Source organism: Nestor notabilis, unplaced genomic scaffold, assembly GCF_000696875.1.
Source record: "Nestor notabilis isolate BGI_N333 unplaced genomic scaffold, ASM69687v1 scaffold8557, whole genome shotgun sequence".
NCBI classification, from domain to species: Eukaryota; Metazoa; Chordata; class Aves; order Psittaciformes; family Psittacidae; genus Nestor; species Nestor notabilis.
Window position 1 is genome coordinate 31,366 of NW_009937753.1, and position 23,626 is coordinate 54,991.

A 23,626-nucleotide genomic window follows, 5' to 3' on the forward strand; every position below is an offset into this window, starting at 1 on the left:
GCATCTTTGGCTGGATGGAAGTCATCACAGAAACTGTTGCAGAGTACAGCTAATTCCCCAGAGTGTTTGTCTGTGTACTCATTTGCCTTTGCTGCAGGGAGCACCCTGGAAGAACCTGGTAGCCCCAGAATGCTGAGGCTCCCTTAGTGTCCTAAGGCAGGACCCTTTGAAGGAAGGAGCCATGGGAGACAAGATCAAGCCACAGGCACTGGAGCATGCCCAGAAAACAGCAAAAATGCTGCATGTTCTGCATTTACATCATGCTATGCATACGCTGAAAACAACTTAGTAATCTTTTTTCCCCTGTTCTTTCTCCCTGTTAGTCTTCCAGCTTTACCATCTTGCCTTTACCTGTCTCCTCATCTTTGATGAGTACTATTCATCTTCCAAAGCCTCCCTTGCTCCCTCTTTTCATGTCCATTCTTCCCACTTTCCTCATTATCTAGAAAGAGCTTCCTCCTCTTCCACACTCCAGCTCCCTCTTTATCCCAGGTTTCCCCTCTACTTGTTTTTGTAAATTCACCAGCACAGGTGAATTTAGGCTAGTAGCACCTATCCATTTTTCTGGGATGTGGAAATGGCTGCCTGGAAGGAACAGAATTGCTACATCTGTGCCTTACATCTCCCTGTGCACATTGTGCTCTTGCATATGTGGTTATAAATAAATTAGAAAATACAGCCACTGGTTACAGGGCAAGCAGGCATCCAGGAGACAAGGGAAGCATTAATGATGTTACTGGTGGCTGCTGAGTACTGCAGACTCCAGGACTGGGGATTCCCCTTTCCCTGCTGTTGAAGTCCAGATGGATGACTCCTAGCGACCTAGGAGGCCACTCTCACCAATCCACAGTCCAATACATATTCTTAGTGCTAGGTTCGGACAATAGGAAGGCTGAACGTGTATGCCAGAGAGGCACATACTGAGAGGACACAGACAAGGCCAGCCACAGAGATTACTGCACACAGAGCAGTGCCCTTATCAGCACTCACATAAACACCAGCACAGATAGCCCAGTCCTGGTACTCCTCTAACTGACCAGGATTGTAGTTCACTAGCAGAAGCTCATACATCCTTAGTCTCTAGATTCAAAAGCACACTCGTATTCACGAGAGTCTTCAAATAACAGTAGAGCTTCTACATCGGTCTTACATCCATGTCAGGACTCTTGCCCCTTAGCTAGCCACTGGACCCAGACCATAAGTCTTTCCAGATGCAGTCTTCCTCCTACTCACTGCCTAGACCACACTGAAGATTGCTAGCTAATTATGTATGCAAACCCACAAGCATATAGGATTAAATTCATTTGGGAAATATAAAACACACCCAAGTCTTTCTAGTTGGTGGCATTTAGACCTCTTGCACACACATCTTGTTCTCTTCAGGTCCTGGCTTATAAATCTAAGGCCACTGTGACCCTGGTCAGAGCTGGTACCCAGATCTCTCTTGCATGCTTGATCTCTCCAGTTGCTGGCACCTAGACCTAAAGCTCTGTGACCTGTGGTCTTTCTCCAGTTTCTGGAACTTAGATTTTGCGACACACAAGTGCAGGCTCTTCAGTTGCTGGCATCCAGGTGTATAAGCCCTATGTCTGTGCTTCCTTCCCCAGTTACTGGCACCCAGACTTCTCTTACACACTGGTCTCTCTAATTGCTGGCACGTGTGAACTACATCCTCTTCTCCAGTTCTTCACATAGCCCTGTGAGCCCTATGGCCTGTGATGCCTTCGGTTACTGGCGCCTCTCTTGCACATCAGTCGCTCTGGTTGCTGACATCTAGAGCTATTTGCCCTTTAACCTGTGGCATCTTCTACACTTGCTGACACTTAAGACTTGCAGCAGTCACATATAGGATAGAGAGGTAATACAGAAAAAATTACTTAATAAAAGTAGTTAATAAGAAGATCAGATAAATTGCTGTCAAATAAGTGAAGTGACCAACAGCCTGCTTGCACGTGACTGGCCCTGTTACCCCTTCTCCTCTCCATTTTTCCACGCTTGCTCTTCCCTGATCCATCCTGCTGCTTGCCTTCTCCTGCCTTTGGCCCTTCCCCTGTACAGCTCATAGTAAGTTTTACATGATCCCACAAGCCCCCTCAAATATCTCATAGTACTCATTATAATCATGGTTCCCTCCTTGTATCAGCTACAGAGTTCATTTTGACCCTTTTCAGGGCTGTGCCTAAGTAGCTCCTTTAGCAGCTTTAGTTAGTGACAGAAGAGTGCTGGTCTTTGTAATTGTCAGTGTTACCACCTGCTTGTTAATGATTGTATGTTTAATTCATCAGTTTCCTTGTTAGTTAATTACTTTATACTGAATAGACCATAACAATACAACTTTATGAACCAGGTGCTTTCATATTCCACACCCTCTTACAGGAGACACACTTCCTTTAGAGGGGCAGCATATATAGTCCTAAGCCTGATCAGTCTCTTCTCTCTTCTCAGATGATGAAATGCTGGAGTTTTGCATTGGTCTCCAGACTCTGTTATCTCTCAAGGTAAGGAAGCATTTTTTTACTGTAGGGCTCCTCTCAAGAAGTCCTCCAAGATTTTGTTACTGTAAGCATGAGAAATACTTATGACCAGGTTTTCCAGGTTGCCACTTGCAATGGTTGTTGCACAGCTGCCTGGTTTCAGGATGCTCTGATGCACTGATTCCTTTCCAGTCCTTCTTAAAGGTTTTAAGAAAGGAATCATCCAATAGGGTACTATCACATCTCCCGTTCTTTGTATTCCTCACCATACAAGTTGCAAACAGGAAGAGGAAACTGAAGAGGAGACAAGAAAAGGCAAGGCGCAGTTATAGCTGTAACACCTTTTGAAGGTAGATGTGAACAAACGGTCCTTGCTTTGAGCCAAATAAAACTATATGATCATGCCTGGTTGCAGGATGCTCTGATCCACTGGTTCCTTTCCAGTCCTTCTTAAAGGTTTTTAAGAAAGGAATCATCCAATAGGGTACTATCACATCTCCCGTTCTTTGTATTCCTCACCATACAAGTTGCAAACAGGAAGAGGAAACTGAAGAGGAGACAAGAAAAGGCAAGGCGCAGTTATAGCTGTATCACCTTTTGAAGGTAGATGTGAACAAACGGTCCTTGCTTTGAGCCAAATAAAACTATATGATCACAATCAGTGTTCACCACTAGCTGGACATGAGTAGAAAGAGTCTTCTCCTTTTGTCAGCTCAGTTCAGGGTTAGTGCTCTGCTGAGCCTGGCTCCTGGGGGGCTCAGAATATGGCTGCTGCAAGATTGCTCTTGCCTGGCAAGTATTTGCTGTCATGTGTCAGACTCATAAGGCAGGAAAAGCATTGGGCTGAATAGTTAAGTGATGTGAAGACATCATCTCAAAGGCAGTCACAGGAAGGAGGGAGGGGAATGGCCCCGTGAAGGGTTTGGAGAGGAATCCATTGAAGGGAATAGGAGCAAAGATACAGCATGGGGGCAGGGTGAGAAACTGTAAGGTTTCTGAAAACCCAAAGTGGGGTTGTTTGGTGGTTATACGGATTTTTGCCAGTCATAAGACATCATGAGATTTGCTATCTGAAATGTCCAGCAAGTAACTGGCTCTTCCCTTCTTTAGTGTTGCATCGACTTGGAGGAAGGAGTCCTGAGATTTAAAGCACTGAGTCAAGAGCTGCCTTTTCTACATGCTTCTGAAGAGCCTGGTCAGTGACTGGCTGCATTCCCCATGTACGGAGCTGAGGACACTTGCTGCCCTCAGAGAGAGATGAGGGTGAGGCTCATATGCCCTTAACCTTGCTAAGTTCTAGGCTGAGGCATTCACTGGGGAGTGAGGAAAAGGCAAATGGGTGCTGGAAACTGTTGTTGCTGGGAGTGCCTCATCTTGAGAGATACCACTCCTTTCAGTGGACCCTCTTGTTTGTCCCCATGTGCTGAGTGGGCATTTTGTTCTTTTTTTTCTACCTGTCCCTCTTCACTCCAATTTCTGCTTCTGTACTAAATTCATCCTACCCTTTTAATGACTTATTTTTACAATACCCTCGATTAATGGGACAAGCGAGTCTCCATGAACAATCTTCAATTGTTCTGTGGACAGGAGGAAAAGCAGTTTCTCCAAAAGCCTCCAAAGGTTGCCATGAATGTTTCCCTTCTCTTTGCCTCAATGTGAGCAGAGCCCACCCCCATTTCTGAGTGGGACGGGCTCTGTGGCTAGTCCCCTCACGTGTACTCTGAGGAAGCTGGATTTTTTATTGTTTGCTTGCTCAGAGCAAAAAAGAAGGATTTTCTCAGAAAAACCTTGCAGCAAGAACAATTTTAGAGATTTTAATTCTAAGAAACCTTTGCAGAAATGCTGAGCATAGATGCCTAGAGTACAGTGGACACTCATAGGGGCTTGGACTTTGCCACTGCATCCTTGGCCACTAAGCTATATTATATGAATGGCAATACTTACCATCTTTTGGTCTTATACGTAGTAATCAGACTTGCACACCCTGCTCTTCTGACCAGGCCTCTTCTGTCTGCATTCCAGCTGCTAGATCTACATTCCTATTACCTCTGCTGTATCATCAGAGATCCTGCCACTCAGTTTAAACGCTATATTGAATTACAGCACCCAGTCTTCTGCTCTCTCAGATCCTTTCTTTCAACTTGAAATCTAGTGACTGGACACAGATACATATAATATGTAAGATATAATCGGCCTCAAGTCCCAGCGTCTCATAGCCCATCAATTTTGCTACTCCTGCATGAAACAAGAACTAGACTTCCTTGCAGGTCAGAGAACTGTGAACTCATCCAGGATGACTAGGGTGATTATTAAGTCACTACATTGTTTGGTTTAATTATTTTTCTATTTATTCACATCCTAGAGCATAGCTGTATGATAAATACGTAGTCTAGTCTTTCCTAGCTCTAGGAAAGATGCAGCAGACCAGGGCTTGTCCCATGCCTCATGACTACTGATTCACTATCCAAACTCTGTAAAATGTCCCTTTGTCCATCCTTACAATACCATGACATCCCCATTTTGCCTATCTTCCTGGATTAAACGCCACCGGCTTTCTTCGTTTTTTATTCAACCACTCATCGTTTCTGTTGTGCTTCTCAAAGGACTTGTGCATGCATTTCTGTCCATTCTTTCCTAAATCCGATGCTGTATGCTGTAGTTTAACACATGCTCAGGATGGCAGAGTACAGCCTGGCTGATATGATTTGGGGTGCACTTGCTGGTGTTAGATGGTGTGACTCACATCTGCTCCACCTACAAAGAGCATCAGCCTAGTGATTTTTATCATTAGCCATCCTACCTTGCAGCTTCTGATCTGTTCCTTGGCTGCTTTGCCACTCTTCTACTTGTGCATCTGATTATTTCTGGCTGCATGAACTGCTTTCCATGAATCTCCTGAATACACCAACATCTCCCATTTATGTCAGGACACACGTCTACTCGATAAGCCTGTCTTCCAAAGTACCAGTAATTCATCCTCTATCTGTATCACTTGCACGTCTGACTGGCTCGTCCAACCGAGGGGTCCTTCTTGACAGTTAAGACCTATACTAAACCTGTGTGTCAGTTGGAATCTATTTACATCTAAAAATGGCGTATGGAACAATGGCAAGTAATATGCTAAAGCTGACAGATATCACATCCATTACAGCACTTATTATTCATTAAATGTAATGATTAAAAAAAAAACCCCACAACCCTAAACCCTAATCCTAAACATTAAAGCTCTCGCTAGCTCTGATCCAAACCCTAAACCTAACCTTGGCCCTAAATCTATGCTCTAAAGCTAATTCTAACCCTAAATTTAACCCTAAAACCAAGTCTAACCGCTAAGCCTAACCCTAAGCCTTAATGCTAACCCGAACCTCTAGTCCTAAACACCAGCCCCTAACCATAAATCCTAACACTAAACATAATCCTGTAGATCTAACCCCTAGCTTCTAACTAAGATTAACCCCAAAAGGTAAACCTAATCCTGAACATAATGCTAACTATAAACACTACCCACGAATCTAACAGTAATCCCCAACCTAACCTCTAACCACTCACTCTTACCCTAACTCTGTCTCTAACCACACTAACCCTGACTCTAACCAGTAAATCTGACCCTAACCCTTAGTCTTAATCCCTAGTCCCATGAAGCTAACCACCTAAATCTACCATTCTAACCCCAAAACTCTAACCTCATAACCATAACTCTAATCCCCAAAACTCTAATTTCATAACCATAACTCTAATCCCCAATCCCAAACATAACTCCTAATCTTAAATGCTAAAGCTAACCTTATCCCTAAATGTAACCTTTAATGTAACCCCTAACATAAAACCTAACCACTGAAACAAACCGTAACACTAGCCAAAACCCGGTAATAACCACTAGTCATAACCTTGGTCCCTAACCCTAACTCCCTAAATCTAACCACGTAACTATAACTCAGTTATTCTAACACCTTAAACCAAATTCCCTAAACCCAAGACCAATCCTGAACTGAATGTTAACTCTTAATACTAAAGCCTAACTCAAACCCCTAACCTTATTCCTAACCCTATCCCTAACCCTATTGTATCCCTAATCCTACACCTAACCCTAACCACGTCCGATGGCTTTTGCCAGTGCCCGAAAGGTGCCTGCTTCTCTCCAGAGCATCCTAGGGCTTTTGCAAGGTTTTGCTTTGGCCTGTAAGGGGCCCTGCTGCCTTCCAGAGCAACACAGGGATTTTGCCAGGCTTTGCTGACACCCAGGCAAGTCTCTGCTGCCTTCCAGATTGTCTAATGGCTTTTGCTGGGCTTCACAAATGCCCACAAGTGGCTGCCAAGGGAAGGTGAGGGCCACCAACAGCTTTCAATCCTGGCCGCTTCCGTGTGAGGGCCCTAAGAAGGGTGTGCATTTTGGAGCCTTTAGGTGAGGGTTAGGTGGTAGAGCAAGCGCAGAGCCCCAGTGTTGGTGGGGCTGTGAAGGGGCTGCCAAGGGAATGGGAGGGCAACCAACAGCTTTCAGTCCTGGCCACTTCTGTGTGAAAGCCATGCCTGGTAGGCATCCATTTTGGAGTGGGACTCTGGCTACGGTGAGGGTGTAGGTGAACAGGAGTCTTCGTGAACTCAGACTGAAGCCAACAGGAATCTTCCGAATGATTTAGTGCTGGATGGGATTCTAGAGAAAATTGGCACAACTTTTGAGTTGACAGTCTGACTAGTGCCTGTCACTTACAGCCCTGCAGATACCCACACACTAGCTACTGTTGGAATTCACCAGGTGATGTCCCTACATGGCAGTCTTGGGATAACTCCGCTTTTGCTCACCTCCAGAACATCCTCCAGTCCTTCTGAAGCCTTTCTGTGATTCACATCTCTTATTTCTCAAATCACTAATAGTTCAGGCTCCTCTGGGAATTAACGTACTACAGTAGGTGAGAAACACCAGCTCTATCTGTCCCTTTCTTCTCTGCATAATGAATCCTTCTTTGCATCCTCCTTACCTTCCCCCAAGCAAATAATTCATTCTTCCACTGGTGACAAATTTGCTTCTTCTAAAAGGAATTATTTCCTTTTTAGACAATTCTTTAAATGCTTTCCTGTACCCTTGTTACTAATACTCTCTCACATTGTGCCACTGACTTGCCAGCCTTTCCTCTTTCTTGTTAACAATATGCATGCATGAATACAGACTGCCACTTGTCAGTCACAGAGGATGTTTCCTAGCAAGAGCTAAACTAGCACGTGAAAGCTCTTATTTTCAGCTGTGAAATCACCTCCAGAGCAGAAGACATGTTTTTCACCTTCCTCCAGCCCATGTCAGTTGAAAGTGCAGGTCCACACTGTAAAGATCTCACACAAACATTGAGGAATCTGTTGCCAATTTATCTGGGAACCCACCCATCAAGTTTTGTTGCAGGCAGAGCTTACAGAAAAAAAAATCTGTATGTCTGAGTACTGCAGGTCATAACATCATGGCTGGCACCTCACTTCAACTCATTCCCTAAATCACAGTCTAAACCTACAGTGTCAGTACCTTGTTTCATCATCATCAAACAGAACTCCGGGTGGGTTTCCATCTCCCAGAGTTCCTTGGCATTAAATGACATGTTGTTACTTGCCTTAAGAAATGTATTCTGGATTCTTGCCCAAACTTTGTTTTCTCCGAAGACCAGCATTTTTGTGTCCTTACACGGGAATCCCAGCTGTCATTGTGAAAGACAGGATCCTGGCTTTCAAAGATTTGATTATAAATCAGGACTTGCACTATCTCAATGATGCAAACTCAACCCCATCTGCAGACATGGTAAGCCTTCCTATGTTAGGGAACTCAGTAATTTTTAAGTGGGCTGGCAAGGCTGAAGACTGTATCAATTGTAGCTTCTTTTGGAAAAGCCTATTACACAGACACGCTTCCCTACCTCTAATTCCAGTCATCTCTATCGCTTCTGAGTGACAAGGGGAAGGAAGGAGCTATCTGAAAGTCTTTTCCACTAGAGATCAAAAAATGCTGAAACTTTCATATGGAAAGTAGAAATTTAGTACAAACTGCCATCTCAGAGCAGGACATAGGCATATCCTGGATGTGTCCGGCACTGGCTTCCTCACGATGAGATCAATCCCTTCAATATAGACAATGGAATATTAGGGACAATCTCTCCGAATCGCTTTGGTGATCAGCTCCTACTAGGGCTACTTTCCTGTAGAATGGACACAACAGTTGCAAAACAGTCTGCAGGGAATTGTCTGTCACAGGAGGTCTTTGGAATAGAGAAGCAAGTATTACATGGTAGGTGTGAGATACATAATGGCTGAACCTGCCTGGGGATGGGGAGATGGACTTCTGAGGCCCCTTCCAAGGCCAACACGGTGTCTGCCAAAGCCATAATCAGGACCATTTCCAGGAGATTGGGATCTCTTGGATTTGAATGGGAGCTCCAGCCCAGAGGCCTGCTCCTTCTTTCACTGCTAGTGTGCAAGTTACAGAACTTAAGGCCACTGACCCACCTACATGCTTGCAGACCGTCCTCCTTTCAAGAGACTCCACTGGCAAATGCCAGGATATACCTGAAGAGTTACGGGAATAACTGCATTCAGCAGAGAGATCACAAAAACAAGTGCAGGGATGGCCAGTGGGTTTATTATGTCTCAGGAAAATAAAGCAACACCCTCTATTTTCTTGCTAGTAAATTGAGCATCATAACCAAAGCCATGAATCATTATGCAAATGCCCCCAGTGACCAAGAACGCTGTTGGACTCCTCACTTGCTGTGTGCTGGCACTGGGACATACAACTGTGTCTTGCAAATCCTGCCCTGTCAAAAAGCTTCCTGGCACCGGCGGGTATGCCAATCTGCTACTGGTAGGATGCAGCAAACAACATCTTCTGCTGTGTGGGAAGAAACAACTTCAAATTCCAAATCTGTGGCTTGTGTTGGCTGGCAAGGACAAACAGGCAATGAGTTACAATGAAAGCATAATATAACTATCAGCCTGAAGCATTGACCTGAGAAGCACTGACTGTAGCTAGTTTATTACTTGTCACTTTAGAGTTCAACGCTTGGAAAAAAAAACAACCAAATTTTTGGTCAAGGAAAAGCACAGGAGTTCCAATTAATCCTTCTATAGACAGTTTTCATTTTCCTTTGTGCACAAGAGACACAGGACCAAGATGCATCTGCAAGTTATGTGCTGTAAGCAGAGTAAAACTGTCAGGGAAACCCTTGAACATCAGCATTTTTCCTCTGAAATGGTTTTAATTGCTGAAGAGTTTTGGGCAACAGATGATTTGTAGCATCTGTATTTTCTCACCTCTGCTTTCCACAATGCAGCATGCCTCAGCTTGCACAGCACACAGCAATGTTATCCTTGGGCAAGCAACAAAAGTGGACTAGGTTGGACAGATTGCCCTGTCCATCATTTGCACTGGGTTTGCTCCGTTTTCTTTTAAGGATGGTTCTTAGGAAAATGCCATCCCTCCCTCATTAACCCTTTCCTGTTTCTTCTCAACAATTAACAGTCCAACAGTGGATCAATTTGACCTCCCTTCCTTGGAAATCATTTGACCTGTATGGCAAAGTTGTTTTGCATAAAACAGTTTCAGTCACACAACCATTCATAAACCCCTTTGCACTTGTGTTGCTAATAAAGGTTTGTATTTGGCATGAATGGGCAGCATTGAGTTGTTCTCTGTTATGGCTGTAGACAATCCTTGTTCTGCTGGTAGGCCTCAAGAAGGAATTACAATACAGCAGCACTGCAGTAGCCTGTAAAATGCAGCTACCAGATTAGCTCAGCCTGCCACAGCTCTCAGCCAAATAAAACGCTCCAGGCAATTGCTGCAGGAACCTCTGGGGTCCCAGCAGTGGATGAGGAGAGAGTACATCTGTGAACACCTGCCCCACCAAAGCCAAAGCTGAATGGAACCATGAAAGGGACAAGTTGTAGGACTTCTTCTGTTTTTTGTCAAAGCATACACAGCAGAAGAGCCCATCAGCTGTGCAGCAGTATGCATCCCAAGCTGTGTGAGCCATGACTGAAAACAAAGGCATCGCTACTTTCTGTCGCTTGTAACCATCCTGTTTCTACCCCTAGTGGGGAAGGCAGAAGCCACAGAATTAGGAAAGGGGTGTGGGGGGAAGCAAGACAAGAAAATACACAAACTTCAGAAGAAAAGTAGTCTGCGTTCAGGACAGAAGAACAGCATATGCCAAGACACAGGCCTGTTCAGGGACACTGCCACAATTTCTGTTACATGCTTCTGGAAACTGCTCTGCAGAGTCCTGCTTAACTGTGGTTCCTTTTCATGTCAGTTCCACTAATCGTGAAGTGCAAAATTTCTGCCTAGCAGAAGGGCTAGACAGAAAGCATGCCAGAATACAGTCAAACCAAACTGTTCACCCCACCTGGAGGGACATCTGCTTCTTCCCAAATGAGCTGGGCCCCAACAGGAGGAATTAAGAGTAGCAACTGGTACTTCACCTGAACGAAGAGGAGGTGATCAGAAAGAGAAGCTTTAGCTTTTGGCAAACAGAAACCTGGAAGTAGCAAACCAACCTACTGTGATTGTTAGTAGCCCCAACAAGACTCATCCTCATTGGGAAAGGACTAAGAGACTGGTGAGAGCCCAAAGGGTCACACTACTTATTCACCAGAAGCAATAATGACTGCCCTTGGGATGGGTGGCTGTACCTCTCAGAAGCATGAGAGTTGACAATTTCTTGAGGTTACGGTCCAGAGCTAACACACTTCAACACTCCTTGCCTTAGCTCATCAGTAGATGTTCCCTGCAATATCAGCTCTCTCAGCTGACAAACTCTGCCGCTCAGAACACCAGTTACAAAAGCACATTATGACCTAAGAGCTCCTGCCTGAAGGGTCCAATTGCACCCAAGCGCTTAGTATGACAGGGGAACATTTGAAAATGCTTCTCACTGAGGTCATTAAAATGGAGAGAAACTCCCACTGTAGTTAGAGACTCAGAAGAATGAGTGATCTGAGAAGCAAAAAGAGTGCTAGCTGGTACAGACCAGGTCACACCATTTCACTGCCCCATGCTTCAACCTTCATAGCTATCACAGTCAGACTCTGCTCTTTAAAATGCTTGCATAAATCTACAGATGGAAATTGCAAGATAGGGCTTAATGTAAAGATCCTGCCCTTCTACCACATGGGGGTACTTCAACACTCCTTTCTCCTACACAAAGTTCTTCCAGTTAGGGCTGCTCTTGGACATTTTGCAGAGTACAGCACAGCAGGTTTTCAGTAGCCTGCAGGATCTTTAAATGTTACCATTTGCTCAGACTCAGACGCAACCCTCTTGGGCTACTGTAACAGTGAAGAGACAGGTCCATCCATTATGCATGTCCAGTAAAACATCATACAAGTGAGAAAAGATAGCAGATGCAAACCAGCATGTGAGCCTGCTGCTCCTATCCTAACAAGCGGAGTTAGGCAAGAGGCAAGCCGAGATGGGGAAAAGCAGAACACCAGCAGCATGTGGAAAGGTTCTTGCCTTGGCCTCTGCATATGAGCAGCCTGGGTGAGCAACAGCCTTTTCCAGACTGCATACCAGCAAGTGGAACATTACCTCCAGTCCACCTTTCAGTTGCGCAGGACTCAAAATAGCATGGCACTCTCCACATTAAGAGGGAAGTGTGGCACTTCCACTCCTTATTATGGAATGGCCAACCTCTTGCAACAACACAGATCCATGCTTAAGAGAGACTGCTCTTATTGCCCAGCTCACAGCTGCTTAGCTAAGTCACAGTCATGTCTGGGATCACCCTGCCCAAGCAGATGGAGACAAGCAACAACTCTTGAGTACAGCTGAGTTCACTGTAGCTGCAACCTCTTGACACATTGTTCGTGCAAGTTGTGGTTCTTCTCAAACATGTCTCCAGCTCCTCAGAACAGGAACTAGTTTGTGAGAAACCGCTTGGCAGAAGAGCAGCATCAGAGCAAAGGCAAACAATGCCTGGATCTACTTTAAAAACACCCCAAATGGGAGAGAAAGCCCCTGCCTACTCTTTAACTCAATTCTTCCATCTGCAGTTCCCGCACTATGATTCTGCTAAGAACTCAGAATAGGCCAAAACAGAGACTGTTATCAGGTATTCTCTCCATTTATGTCCTCAGTACTCCTTCCCAGTCACCTATAAAACACTTTAGCTAGCAGAGAACATGGGAACTGGCAACGGAAGGCCAATAAGCAGGGCTCTGGACTCAGCAATGTTCTGGTAGCTTCCTCAGCTAAAAACAAACCAACCCACCATCTTCACTCAAGCTGACCACCAAGCACATCCTGCTACAGAATCTGGCCTGTACACCCTTTGCTGCCTGGAAACTTTGACAGGGATGGGGACAGTTTCATCTTCATTAGATGACCGATTCCTGTTTCAGAAGAGTTTGTGCAGGTATTAAAGATGTCAGCCTCTGTGTGACTTGTTATGAGGGATCCTGGATGACAGTGCAGTGGGCAGAGGAGTCTGTTCCAGCAGGGTCCTGACACTGCGCAGGGTTGCTCTGCTGCCATTTCTCAGGAAAATACAGTGTTTTGTGAATCAGATTTTTGACAGCAGAAACATCACTTCTTTCTATGGAAAAGACAGACAGTTGTTAGGGATTCTCAGCACGTAGTACGCTAAAGCTCCTCTTCCTCAAGAAGTACGTGAAACTCTAGTTCCCAGCACCTCATATGCCAGCAGGCCTTCCTCTCTTTTTTCCCATATATATCCTTCACCCTTTCTGCACTCACCCACACCCAGCTGCTGCAGGAGAGTTCCAAACTCTGGGTTACAATCCAGGATTTTCAACAGGTTGGTGGACTCCATTCTCTCCAGCTGCACATCCCAGTAGATGTAGATCTTCTGATTGAAGCTGACATAAACTAAGCAGGGGCTGTTGCTTCCTCCTTTGCATGCGTAGAGGCCTGCAGAAAGGCAAAGGCAAGGCTCAGGCTGGTTCCATGGAGGTCCTTGTCTCCACTTGAGAACAGTAAATTAGAAAAAGCAGTGGGGAAGACAAGACACCACTACAGCACCCCCAAAAACAACAGAAAAAAAACCCAAACCCAACACCATCACAGAAGAACCTCAGCATCACCTCCTCTCACCCCAGCTTTTCCCAGATGCCACCAGAGGAAAGACTGGCTGGGCCTGCTGCAGTAATACACACAGGGAAATTATTCCCCACTGCAGACAGACAACGGAGTCCAGGTCTCCCCGATGTGAGTAGCAGCTTTGAGGAAGAAATGCTGTTAAGGGCTGGCTTTGCAGTCAGGCTCCTCACCTGCACAGAATGCACTGACATTCTCATCTGCTTGAAATCTGGCAACAGTCCGATTGTGGTCAATGATGTATGTCTGACCATCCCATGCACAGGCAATCACCTCCTCATGCCCATTGCCCTGTAGGAACCATAAGATCACACATTAGCAGGGGCCTCAACTGTTCCCAAGGGCAATTAAGAATCTTTCCTGCTTGTTCAGAGACATGAACACTATTGTCTGAACAAGATGTCAATTTTGGATGCCTTCTTCAGTCATTTTGCAGTTGTCCAGTCTTTTTGCACTTGGAGACCATCTCTTCTCTGTTATAATCCTTATGTATCATATGATCTTACAGACAATCAGGGTATTAACGATGTGCAAAACCATTCAACTTTGCAATAGGATAAAAGAACAGCTGGGGGACAAAAAAGGTTGCAGCAGGATGCTGGGCTCACTAGGTCAAACACAGCTCAACCTCTTGCAGGTGGACAGACTGAAATGAGTGCAGAATGCATCAGCACAGTCAGAGCACTCTGTGTGTCATCCTGAGATAATCCCACCCTTTTTCAGCCGAGTCATATTCCTTCTGCCCTTCCTATATTCATATACACAAAACCATGTTGAGTTTTTGTCTTGATCCCTTCCACCCCCATTCACAGACACTCACAGTAACGTCCAGCTTTTCCAGAGCAAACAGCTGGTGATCAACCTGCACAGACCAGAGCAGCTTGTCTGCTCCCTCCATGAGTTTCAATGTCCCTGAAGGGGGAAAAAATAATTAAAGTAAGTTTTGTCTTGAAAATATTAAAAGAGAACAAGATTTTTGCTAACACTGGGCCCTGCACATTCCTTCAGCAATCAGGTACTGGTGCAGGCAGAATGCTGGGCCCATGGTACAGCCTGTGGTTGATAATAGGTAACAGTGTCTCAGTTCTGGGAAGGACAGCAGTACATCATCTTGTCATCAGTAACTGCTAACAGAGAGGAAAAGTGGCAGCAGCCCTACTGATTGGATTGTGCTCTAAGACAAGAAGAAACCTGACCAAAACTAGGCTCCCAAAGTACAGTACATCAACAGATCTCACGTGAGACAGTGAGTGAACTAGAAGTTTCTCACCATGTCCTGCAGATCATGTCATCTCAAGACAGCATGTTGACAGTTATCAGCTGAGAAGTGGCTGGCTAATAGCATGGGCATGGCCTTTTGGCTGCTAAAACCATACTGGCCACCTAGCTCACGTACCATTTTTGTATTATCCAAATATAATGTGATAGTACTGGGCATTGGAGGGAAGGTAGCCATGAGAAAGTGGAACACAAACAAGAATCTAGCCTCACAGTGCCATCCAGCTTTGCTATGGCTCACAAGTCAACCAGAGTGAGGCAGGAAGCCTTGCCAGATGCAGAAGCTTCAGAGTTCAGGCCCACAGAATAATGAGAAACTCCCCAGCAGAACATCATCAGGCAGGTGGACATCTGGCCCAAAAAAGCCAGGCTGTCTACCTGCAAAGGCAAAGCACAACACACTCTCTCCACGCTGTGCTTTATGAACAGAAACCCTGCATTCAGCTCATTAGACCAGTCCTATTTTGCAGTCAAGTGCACAGCAAAAGAACCTGGCTCCAGGCCTGCGTGAGGCCAGCTCCTCTCTACCAATACTCAAGTTCCAGCACCCATTTCCTTTACTGCTTTTGGAAACAATCCAGCTCCTTCCAAGTTCTCTGCTGTGGCAGAGTCTCTTGTCTACAGGAACGGCACTTTTGAACTGGCATCTCAAACAGCTGTAAGCAAGCAAACTTAGAAATCAGCAGTTGAAAGTTCTAGTCTTGCTCTCCATCTCAAGCTTTCAGCGTGCCTTTGGGCCAATGACCTAGCCTTTTCATTTTCCCAGCTGCTTGCTGCAGCATGGTATTAATACTTCTACCCACCATAGCCCATGGGACCATACAAGTAATTTGTATCAGTAAAATGCTTTGAAATCCACAGATTAATAGACTGTACCAGGGGAGCGAGAAAGGCAGATACTCATAACAGAAAACACAACAGGTTTCCTGGAGAGAGAAAGCCTGTGCTACACCAGACCCAATTCAGTAAGGAAAAGAAAGACAGGCTCAGCTTTAATGTTTCACCAGGTCCTCAGATACAGGCGTTTTATCACATACCTGATTTATGGGAGACTTGATCACAGTAACAACTCTTACCTTGGCTTCTGTCTTAGTTTTCATGCCTCCATAGAAAATATGTCAGCAGCAGTCTCTGAGCCAAATTCTCCTGCCTGACCCAGGAAGCCTTTCTGAAGCCCAGCTCCCCTTCTTTCAAAACCAAAGACACTGAACCCCTGGTTCCCTGCTTTGAATTAATGACAGGCCTTGGTCACCCCACAGGCCTTTTGTCCAGGACAGCAGTAGGACTTACCATCCAGAGTACAGAGGGCAAAGAGACCTGAACCACTATTCTCACTGGAGCAGCCTGTAAGTGCAGAAGAAAATTACAAGAGTTGATGCTGTTTTGTTAAATGTTGTCCCCTCCGTCTCTTAAAAAACAAAACCAAACCCAAACAAGCTGATCCATCTTGCCTCCTTTTTGCCCAGTCCTGACATACTGCTTAGCAGGTACCTGCAGATTCTTGCAATCAATTGTACTCCATGACTTTTATTTGTAGGGCACTAGCATCTCAAAACTCAAGACCTTCTGTCACTGATATCAGCATGTCTGGCTCTGCTAGCTGCTCTTAAAGAGTTTGCCTGTGCCACATATGCACACTTTGCAGGCCCATGGCAGTTCTGATATTAGTGGACTGCATCACATCCTCTCCAGGCTCCAGAAACGCACAAGCATAGGCAGAACCATCACAAGGGACAAAGTAAAGAACAGCTGATGCCAAGCAAGAGTATGAAAACCACCCTCATTGTTTCTTTCAAGGGCAGGAACATGGCCTTTGGCTGTTCTGGCAAGGTGCAGTGTCAAAAGAGAGATATCACCAGACAAAGCTTTAGTCACATTAGCACAAAAGCATCTCATGGCAACTCCTAAATGAGTCTGTGGAGATCATGCTACCACCTCTATTGTTTTTGTTACAGCAAAACTTCACAGAAGGTGTGATCCTCTTCCACCAAACACTGCTCTAGAGACAAACACAAGGGCTAGAGAGCCCTTACTTTATGAGCAGATTAGACATTTGCAGCTCATCTACACACTCAGCCCTGGCTTTCCTGGATTATATTTACACAGTTGTGAACATTCTACAAGCAGTATTCTCTCTAAAGTATCCTGTATATCACAGTTGTGTGCAGGACAGCACTGACAAATGCGACTAGTTAAATCTGAAGAAGAGACTCCCCTGACCAGCAGGCTGGTTCAGCCCTTCAGTACACTCTCTACCTAGCTACCAATCAGAAAAGACAGCAAGGTCAGGTTTTGGCACGACCTGGAGCTGTGTTCAACTACAGCTGCATTTCATCCTTTCAGTGACAGCACAGGAGAGACACTGGCTCTCTGAGGTCTGCAGGAACCCAGGAAACCTGGCAGTCAGGTACAAGCCAGCAGAGCTGAAAGCAAATAGGCATTTTCCCCACAGAGATACAATACTGCAAGCCTACCCCCACCGCCAGTAGAGAGCTCCAAGCTACAACAACCTGCATGCTCCCAGAACACAGACTCCCCCGTTTCTCCTGATCAGCTTAAAGCAAACCAGCTGTTTTGAGTGCTCTATTGCCCTTAGCTGACATGCATCTGGACACGCTCTGATCCAGAAGATGTCCCCTCCTCACAAACTGGTCAGCATGGCACTCTTAGGCTGTTTCATTACTGATGGTCCAGCATTAGTGGACTTTTCCGAACCTTCTCTTCATCCTTTACTCTGTGTGCCTTAATTTTTCACAAGACACCTCTCATTAGATGAAAGGCTTAGTATGCAGTGAATAACTGATTTCATGTTCTGTTGACCATGTAGCTCATAGCAGTACTGAGCTGCTAAAAACATGACAACCTTGGAACTGGGGAGGAAGGGTAAGGAAACAGGAAGAGCAGGGGGTTCAGGGGCCTGCTCTTCTCCCCCAGCTCTAAATTACATTGGACAGCCTAAACTGTTCTCAGACAGCACTGCAGGGGATAATGCTTGGACAGAGCAAATGCAGCTGGATTTTCTGCTTTCTTGTATTATGCCCACAGGCTCCAAGGGGAAGTGAAAGCTGCTTATTCTCCATAGGTACCAAAAGAAGTGTTCAGCAGGTGCACCAGGCACACATCAGAGCACACAGCATTTACACAAGGGAAGCAGTGGTAGTGTGTAAGAAAAGTCTGGACACAACAGCAGCATGTGACGGCTAAGAGAAACCAGTAGCTGTGGAGAGTTTAGATACAACAGCTAAATGGAATAGGGAGACAGAGGACAGTGATATACATTAAATATGGAAGCAGCTCTGGAGGGATTGGGACTGCCTAGGTGAAGGAAGAGCAGGACACAGCTGCCAGGTACTGGGAAACAAATGCTGAAAAACACAAAAGAATGAAGATGAGGCTGTGGAAAGGAAGACATGCATCCAGGGAATAAAAAGGGCATAAGCTGCAGCCATGCAGAAGACCAAGGACATCTGCAGAAGCAAGGCATGGCAGCCATTCAGGATGACTAAATGCAGGCCATTGGAGGCTGCAGAGAAACTGCTGTGCTAGGTGAACAGTCAGAGCTACCTACAGAAGGAACAAAGCTATAGGAAGCTCAAATGCAGTTATCCAGCTGTCTTTCTTTGGGAGCTGGCTAACAGAAGCAGAGTTCCCTCTGTTCTTGCAGCTATCTCCCACTGTTATTTTTCAACCATGGGAAATCTGATTTCATCCTGGACTGACATAATGAAAAACTATCAATAGCTGGGCCAGAGACCCCAAGTTGTTAATTTCTCACCTCGTGCAATGCTACCAATTAGATGAGTGGAAACATTCTTGTTGTGAATCCGTCCAGATGTTTGGTGCAGAATAACATCTCGAATAGGAGCCTCGCTAGGGAAAAGAGACACAGGACACAGACATCAGAGAAAGGCCAGGGAACCAGGCCTGGGGCTGTGCCACAATAATCTCAAGACCAGTGTACTCCAAAGCTCTATAAATTCAGACATTTGTGAGAGTTTGCGCATAGATTAGCCCTTTAATGGCAAAGGCCAAGGAAAAGAATGCGTACCACCCCCGGTATGAAATGAACTCTCTAATGTTTAAAAAATGAAAACAGAATGATTTCATACATCAAAAAACTGGAAAGAGCTCAAAACAAAAAGGGAGAGTAGCACACGGGGGAAAAAAAATTGCATGGAAAATGCCAGTAGAACATGTATTCCAACCAAGGAAAAAGAAAGACAATTTTAATCATTACTGCCATGTAAGCCTGGCTGCTTTTCACTCAGGAAGCATCCACCTGGGGTTATAAGGATTGGTCAGAGATCATGCCTGTGAGTGGCTGTGAGTTGCTAGGAAGTACCATTTCAGTAAGGTCTCCAAGACACCAAGGAGACTTGCCTAACTCCCCTCCTCCTAGTTTTCTGGGTTTGCCTTTAAGTCCCACAGAACACCACGGAAGCACCCGAATCCCCCACAAGGGTCCCTCCAGTGCCAAGGACAATAAACTCTCTGCTCGTCCTGATTGCTCTGGTTGTTATTTACAGCACTGGCTGCCAAAGGTCTCATTAGGAAAAACTCCAATTACTTCACCTGGAAGAAACAAGTGAATAAAACCAAAATATCATCCTGGGTTTCAGATTAACTGGCCTTGGCCCAGCCTTTCAGTTGCTACCCTTCCCACCATTAGACAGGTCACCAGATTGCCTACTACTTTTTCTCTGAAGATCTAGGTCACTCATTTCCCTACCTTAGCCCTCAGTACTGTCCCCCTCGGTGAGATGGTTTCGCCACTCTCCTTGCCCAAACCCAGAAGAAGAGTGGGATACAAGGAAAGCAGCAGTATTCATCTTTGTGACGGAAACATGAAGAGTGTTCATAGGTGGTGTGCTTAAGTCCCAGCAATGCAGCAAGGTCACAGAAGCAAGGACAAATGACAGCACATCCCCCCCCCCCGAAAGATGGCATGGTGGTGCCCCCTTGTAACGGGCATCTACAATGGAATCTCCTTATCTACCACATGCAGTAATGCTCTTCACCTGCCTGGGGCAGAGTTGTCTCTTCCCTCTGTTGTGGCCTGCTGCTCAGAGTCCCAGGTGCACAGCAGAATGGCATAACCACAACCTGGCTGAGACACCATCATCTCCGGTGAGCCGTCAGGGCCTGGGTTCACAGACAGGCTGTCCACCTATACTGACAGAGGAAAAACATCGATGGAGTCAAACTGAGAACTCCAAACACCTCAGAAGAGTTCACTGTCCTCCTCGTACCTAAACTTGAGTATGGCAGATCTTCTGACAGAGCTGAGCAGGAGCTGAACAAACCCAGCTACAAGCAAAATGTCCAAGTTACAGTAAAAGGTTATGTTTCCCTACCAAAAGCCACTTAAGAACAACACTAGTATTTTCTACTAATGCTCTCTAGATGGGTGAGACCAACTGACTGGTCTCCCAGACCAACCCACCAGCTGCTCTGCAAGTACAGGACAAGCACTGGGCAAATCATTCAAGCCATTAATATGACAATTGCTTTGTTCACAGGACTGAGATCCTGTGCTTCTTCCCTTGAGAGGGCCACCTCTTGAAGACTGTATGACAAGTTCTGCTCTGAGCACCCCATTTCCTTACCTGACCTTCTAGCAGCCATTTCTTCAACAGGAGCAGCTGCCCAGACACATGGTCTGAACTCTCCGACAAGTCCTCCCAGCGGAAGGCACGCACCACTCTGTCAGTGTAACCCACCACCAACTCGCACTTCCCGTCTCCATCTGAAGGGAATAAAAGGAGAGAGACGGCGTCGCTCAGGCTTTCACAGCCCCAACATTCGTAAACCACTGTGCTGGTTTCCACCACGTAGCATCTCTGAACATCCCAATCCCATAATGAGGACTTGCACTTCAGGAGAAATCCTGAAGTTTTTGCTTCTCCCCTCCATGACTCAGCTGTTGCTTGTTAGAGCACTTACTTCAGCAAGAGAGTAATTTCCTTCTGTGAGTCCAACACATTTTCTCTCTCTTCCCCCTTCTCACCTCTTACCCACAAACTCCCTCTCCCTGCACTCCCACACCATCTTCCTGGCTCACCAATGTCATTAATCAGCATGACTTTGGTGTTGGCAGGAATGTGCTGCTTGAACACTGGCTTCTGCTCTTCTGCTGCTGCCAACTCATGGTGGCCTGAAGCATCTGGGTGTTTTGAAGTTGGAGAAGTCAGGTCAAAAAGATGAAACCAGCCTTCTGCACTCACTGCCACCACAAGATTCTAAGAGGGAAGAGAAAAACCTTTTGATTTTTCCTATTTTAGAAACTGCAGAAGATCTTCTGCAGCAGGGTGAGGGAAGATAGAAGGGTAGATCCATCAAGATCAGTGACTGCTACAGAGGGGACAGGAGAAGGGTTTTGGCCAGCATACAAACTACTTGGGTACTGCAGGATCCAAACTTCTTGTTCATCCTTGTCAAACCAGCTTATCAAGCTGATGTGTGCATGCAATCCCCAGAAGTGTGGCTTTCTCAATGCTCACTTCAGCTCTGCTCCCCACTGGAGAACACACAGCTACAGTATTTTAGGCAGGGTGCCTAAACCAGGACTTTCGGACTCTGTGGTCGTGGCTTAACCCCCAGAAATAGCAATCCAGCAAAAGGAGTCATATCAGACCCAGTGGAATTTGCCTGGGAGACCAGACTATTCAGTGGCTCAGTCCTGTTTAGATGACCTTAAATGCACACGGCCAAGTGGTAGAAGGGCCATAACCCACCGCAGGGACCAGCACAGAGCAGGGCAAAAGTCGTTAAGGAAAAGGAGCAACCTTCAAACCACCGAAGCCTTGTGGCGCTCACACAGGGGTACATACAAATGAATACTGCTTTCTGAAGACAGGATGGATTTTCTTGCTCACTAAAACCTACACATGGCTCACAGAAAGATCGAGGCTATATGTAAATAGGACAGTTTAAAAACAGTAGTGCTAAAACTGTGAGCAAGGGCAGATCCTGAAGACAAAGCACCTGCAACCTGTCCTTCTCCACATTCAGGACATGATATGACCCTAAACACCTCCCACATGCCCTACAGACACAGCTGGGAAAAGTCTGGCTGCTCTCACCTTTCCCTTATTGCATATATCTCCCACTCCAACACATGTGAGCTGAAAGAGAAAAGAAGGCCATACATGAGAGAACTCAAACAGCGCTTTGGGATAAGCTTCTGTTCTATTTCTTCTTCTCTCATAACCCTCTCTTGAACTCAGAACAGCCGTTTCAAGGATGAAAGAACAGGGACAGAAACAGATCTGCCACACAGCTGCACCGAGCCCCGGAACCAAATCCACGGTGCACAGGAACAAGGACGAAGTGGGACAGAAGCCCAGTTCCTGCGTTTGTTCATTACTTCGCTCTCCTAGCCCATGTGGCTAGCTGTGGGCAAAAGCAAGCTGTGCATATCCATGTGAAAGTCAACAGAACCAGCTCTGGTTGCCATTCCCCTCTGGCCTACGTATTCCTAAGCAACGGTCAAGGACAGCTCGCTGCACATACACTAAAAGGCCAAACCATTAACAATTCTGTCAAGAACTGACCATTCCTTGGCAAGATCGCACAGCCCAGGGTTTGCTGTCATCATTCTTGTAAACATAGAGCTTCCCGTTGGTGTCTCCCACCACCAGCTCATTCAGCTGCACAAAAGAATTGGGTTAGTAAGAAGAAATTCAGTTACAGTAACATTCTCACACAGCAATAATTCGTGTCTAAAAATCACTCTGTGGCAAAAAGCAGCAAAACAAGACTTGGGGACAGCCTCAAATCAACAGAAAAGGTCTGGGGAAGAAAAAAAAAAAACAAACCACCCAGCAATTAATTTTCCTCTTGCAGATAAAATAGCTGGAGAGCAGCTCCTCAGAGCAACATCCCCTTATCCACTGCTTCTTCACTGTTTTAACATCCTGCTCTGCTAACCATCATCATCCCATCTTCCACCCTTCAATCTAGATTGACTTGACCTTTCTTGCCTCACCTGAGGAAGATTATGGCAAGAAGGAAAATCGAGAAAGGCTGCAAGAACACTTACAACAGATTTACAATGGATGTTCAATTTCACTGATGAAGGGGTAAAGGTCTTTCAGAATGGTGATTATTTCTTTAAAGACGACTTTAAAAATATAAAAGATTATTAAACGAATAACAGCTAATAAAAATAACTAAAAAATAACCAACTACCCCTGCTGACGAGCCTTCTCTTACCATCCCATCATCTGCATCATGCCTTTGTGTATTTAGATTGTGTGCATTTCAATAACTCCCTGCATACATCGCCCCACATAACACGACTTCTTATGGGAAAATGTGTTTTATCATCTGCTGCTTTGCCAGCCATGATACCTTTCAGGGTAACAGAATAGGGCTGTAATAAAATATGACTGTTGAAGAGAAGAAATGATAGCTTACACCTATTTGCTGAAGCTAACCTCTCCCTAATTAACCTCTTCCAGACGAATCAGACCCATGAGAAAGAACCATTTGGGGTGCTGATAGCAACACTCCCAATACACAGTCGTCCAGCGTATAGGCCAAGAAACACTGAGACTCAGCTCTCCCCTTCTTGTGACCCACTGTGCCGCAGCAAAGCATTTCCCCACAGCTCCACAGCCACTGCAACACGAGAGGTTTGGGGACCCGAACTTAAACTCTCTACCAGCCACCCACCACCCAGGGCCCACGCCAAGGGTGCCCAGCAGGGCTAACGGCGAGCACAGACCAGCTGCGGCCCAGAACCAGCGGGACACTCAGTTTGCGAAGGACCTCTGGGGGCCGC

General features: G+C 45.7%; 2 protein-coding genes across 2 annotated transcripts in view; one reads left to right on the forward strand and one right to left on the reverse strand.

Moving 5' to 3' along the window:
• NRIP2 (nuclear receptor interacting protein 2) overlaps window positions 1-3,677 on the forward strand; it is a 12,370-nt gene extending 8,693 nt beyond the window's left edge. The window contains exons 5-6 of the mRNA XM_010018985.1: window positions 2,446-2,498; window positions 3,585-3,677. Of these exons, the coding sequence (XP_010017287.1) occupies window positions 2,446-2,498; window positions 3,585-3,677 (146 nt within the window). The remainder of the gene's footprint in view (window positions 1-2,445; window positions 2,499-3,584) is intronic.
• Window positions 3,678-12,893: 9,216 nt separating this feature from the next.
• On the reverse strand, window positions 12,894-23,442 carry ITFG2 (integrin alpha FG-GAP repeat containing 2). Its single transcript, XM_010018986.1, has 12 exons — window positions 23,329-23,442; window positions 22,395-22,490; window positions 21,924-21,965; window positions 20,903-21,080; window positions 20,448-20,587; window positions 19,860-20,008; window positions 18,617-18,711; window positions 16,132-16,185; window positions 14,384-14,475; window positions 13,737-13,854; window positions 13,204-13,377; window positions 12,894-13,042 (listed from the first exon to the last, which is right to left on the reverse strand). Exons 1-12 carry the CDS (start codon window positions 23,440-23,442, stop codon window positions 12,894-12,896), a joined length of 1,401 nt encoding a protein of 466 aa, XP_010017288.1.
• Window positions 23,443-23,626: the final 184 nt, after the last annotated feature.

What these genes read in the sequence shown, in the direction of transcription:
- ITFG2 (XM_010018986.1), bottom strand. Translation starts at nt 23,442, where the DNA reads ATGCTTTGCTGCGGCACAGTGGGTCACAAGAAGGGGAGAGCTGAGTCT. An exon ending in AATGGCTGCTAGAAGGTCAG is followed by an intron (nt 20,009 to 20,447) that starts GTAAGGAAATGG and finishes CTGTCAGTATAG; the next exon opens with GTGGACAGCCTGTCTGTGAA. An exon ending in CCTGCAGCAGCTGGGTGTGG is followed by an intron (nt 13,043 to 13,203) that starts GTGAGTGCAGAA and finishes TCTTTTCCATAG; the next exon opens with AAAGAAGTGATGTTTCTGCT.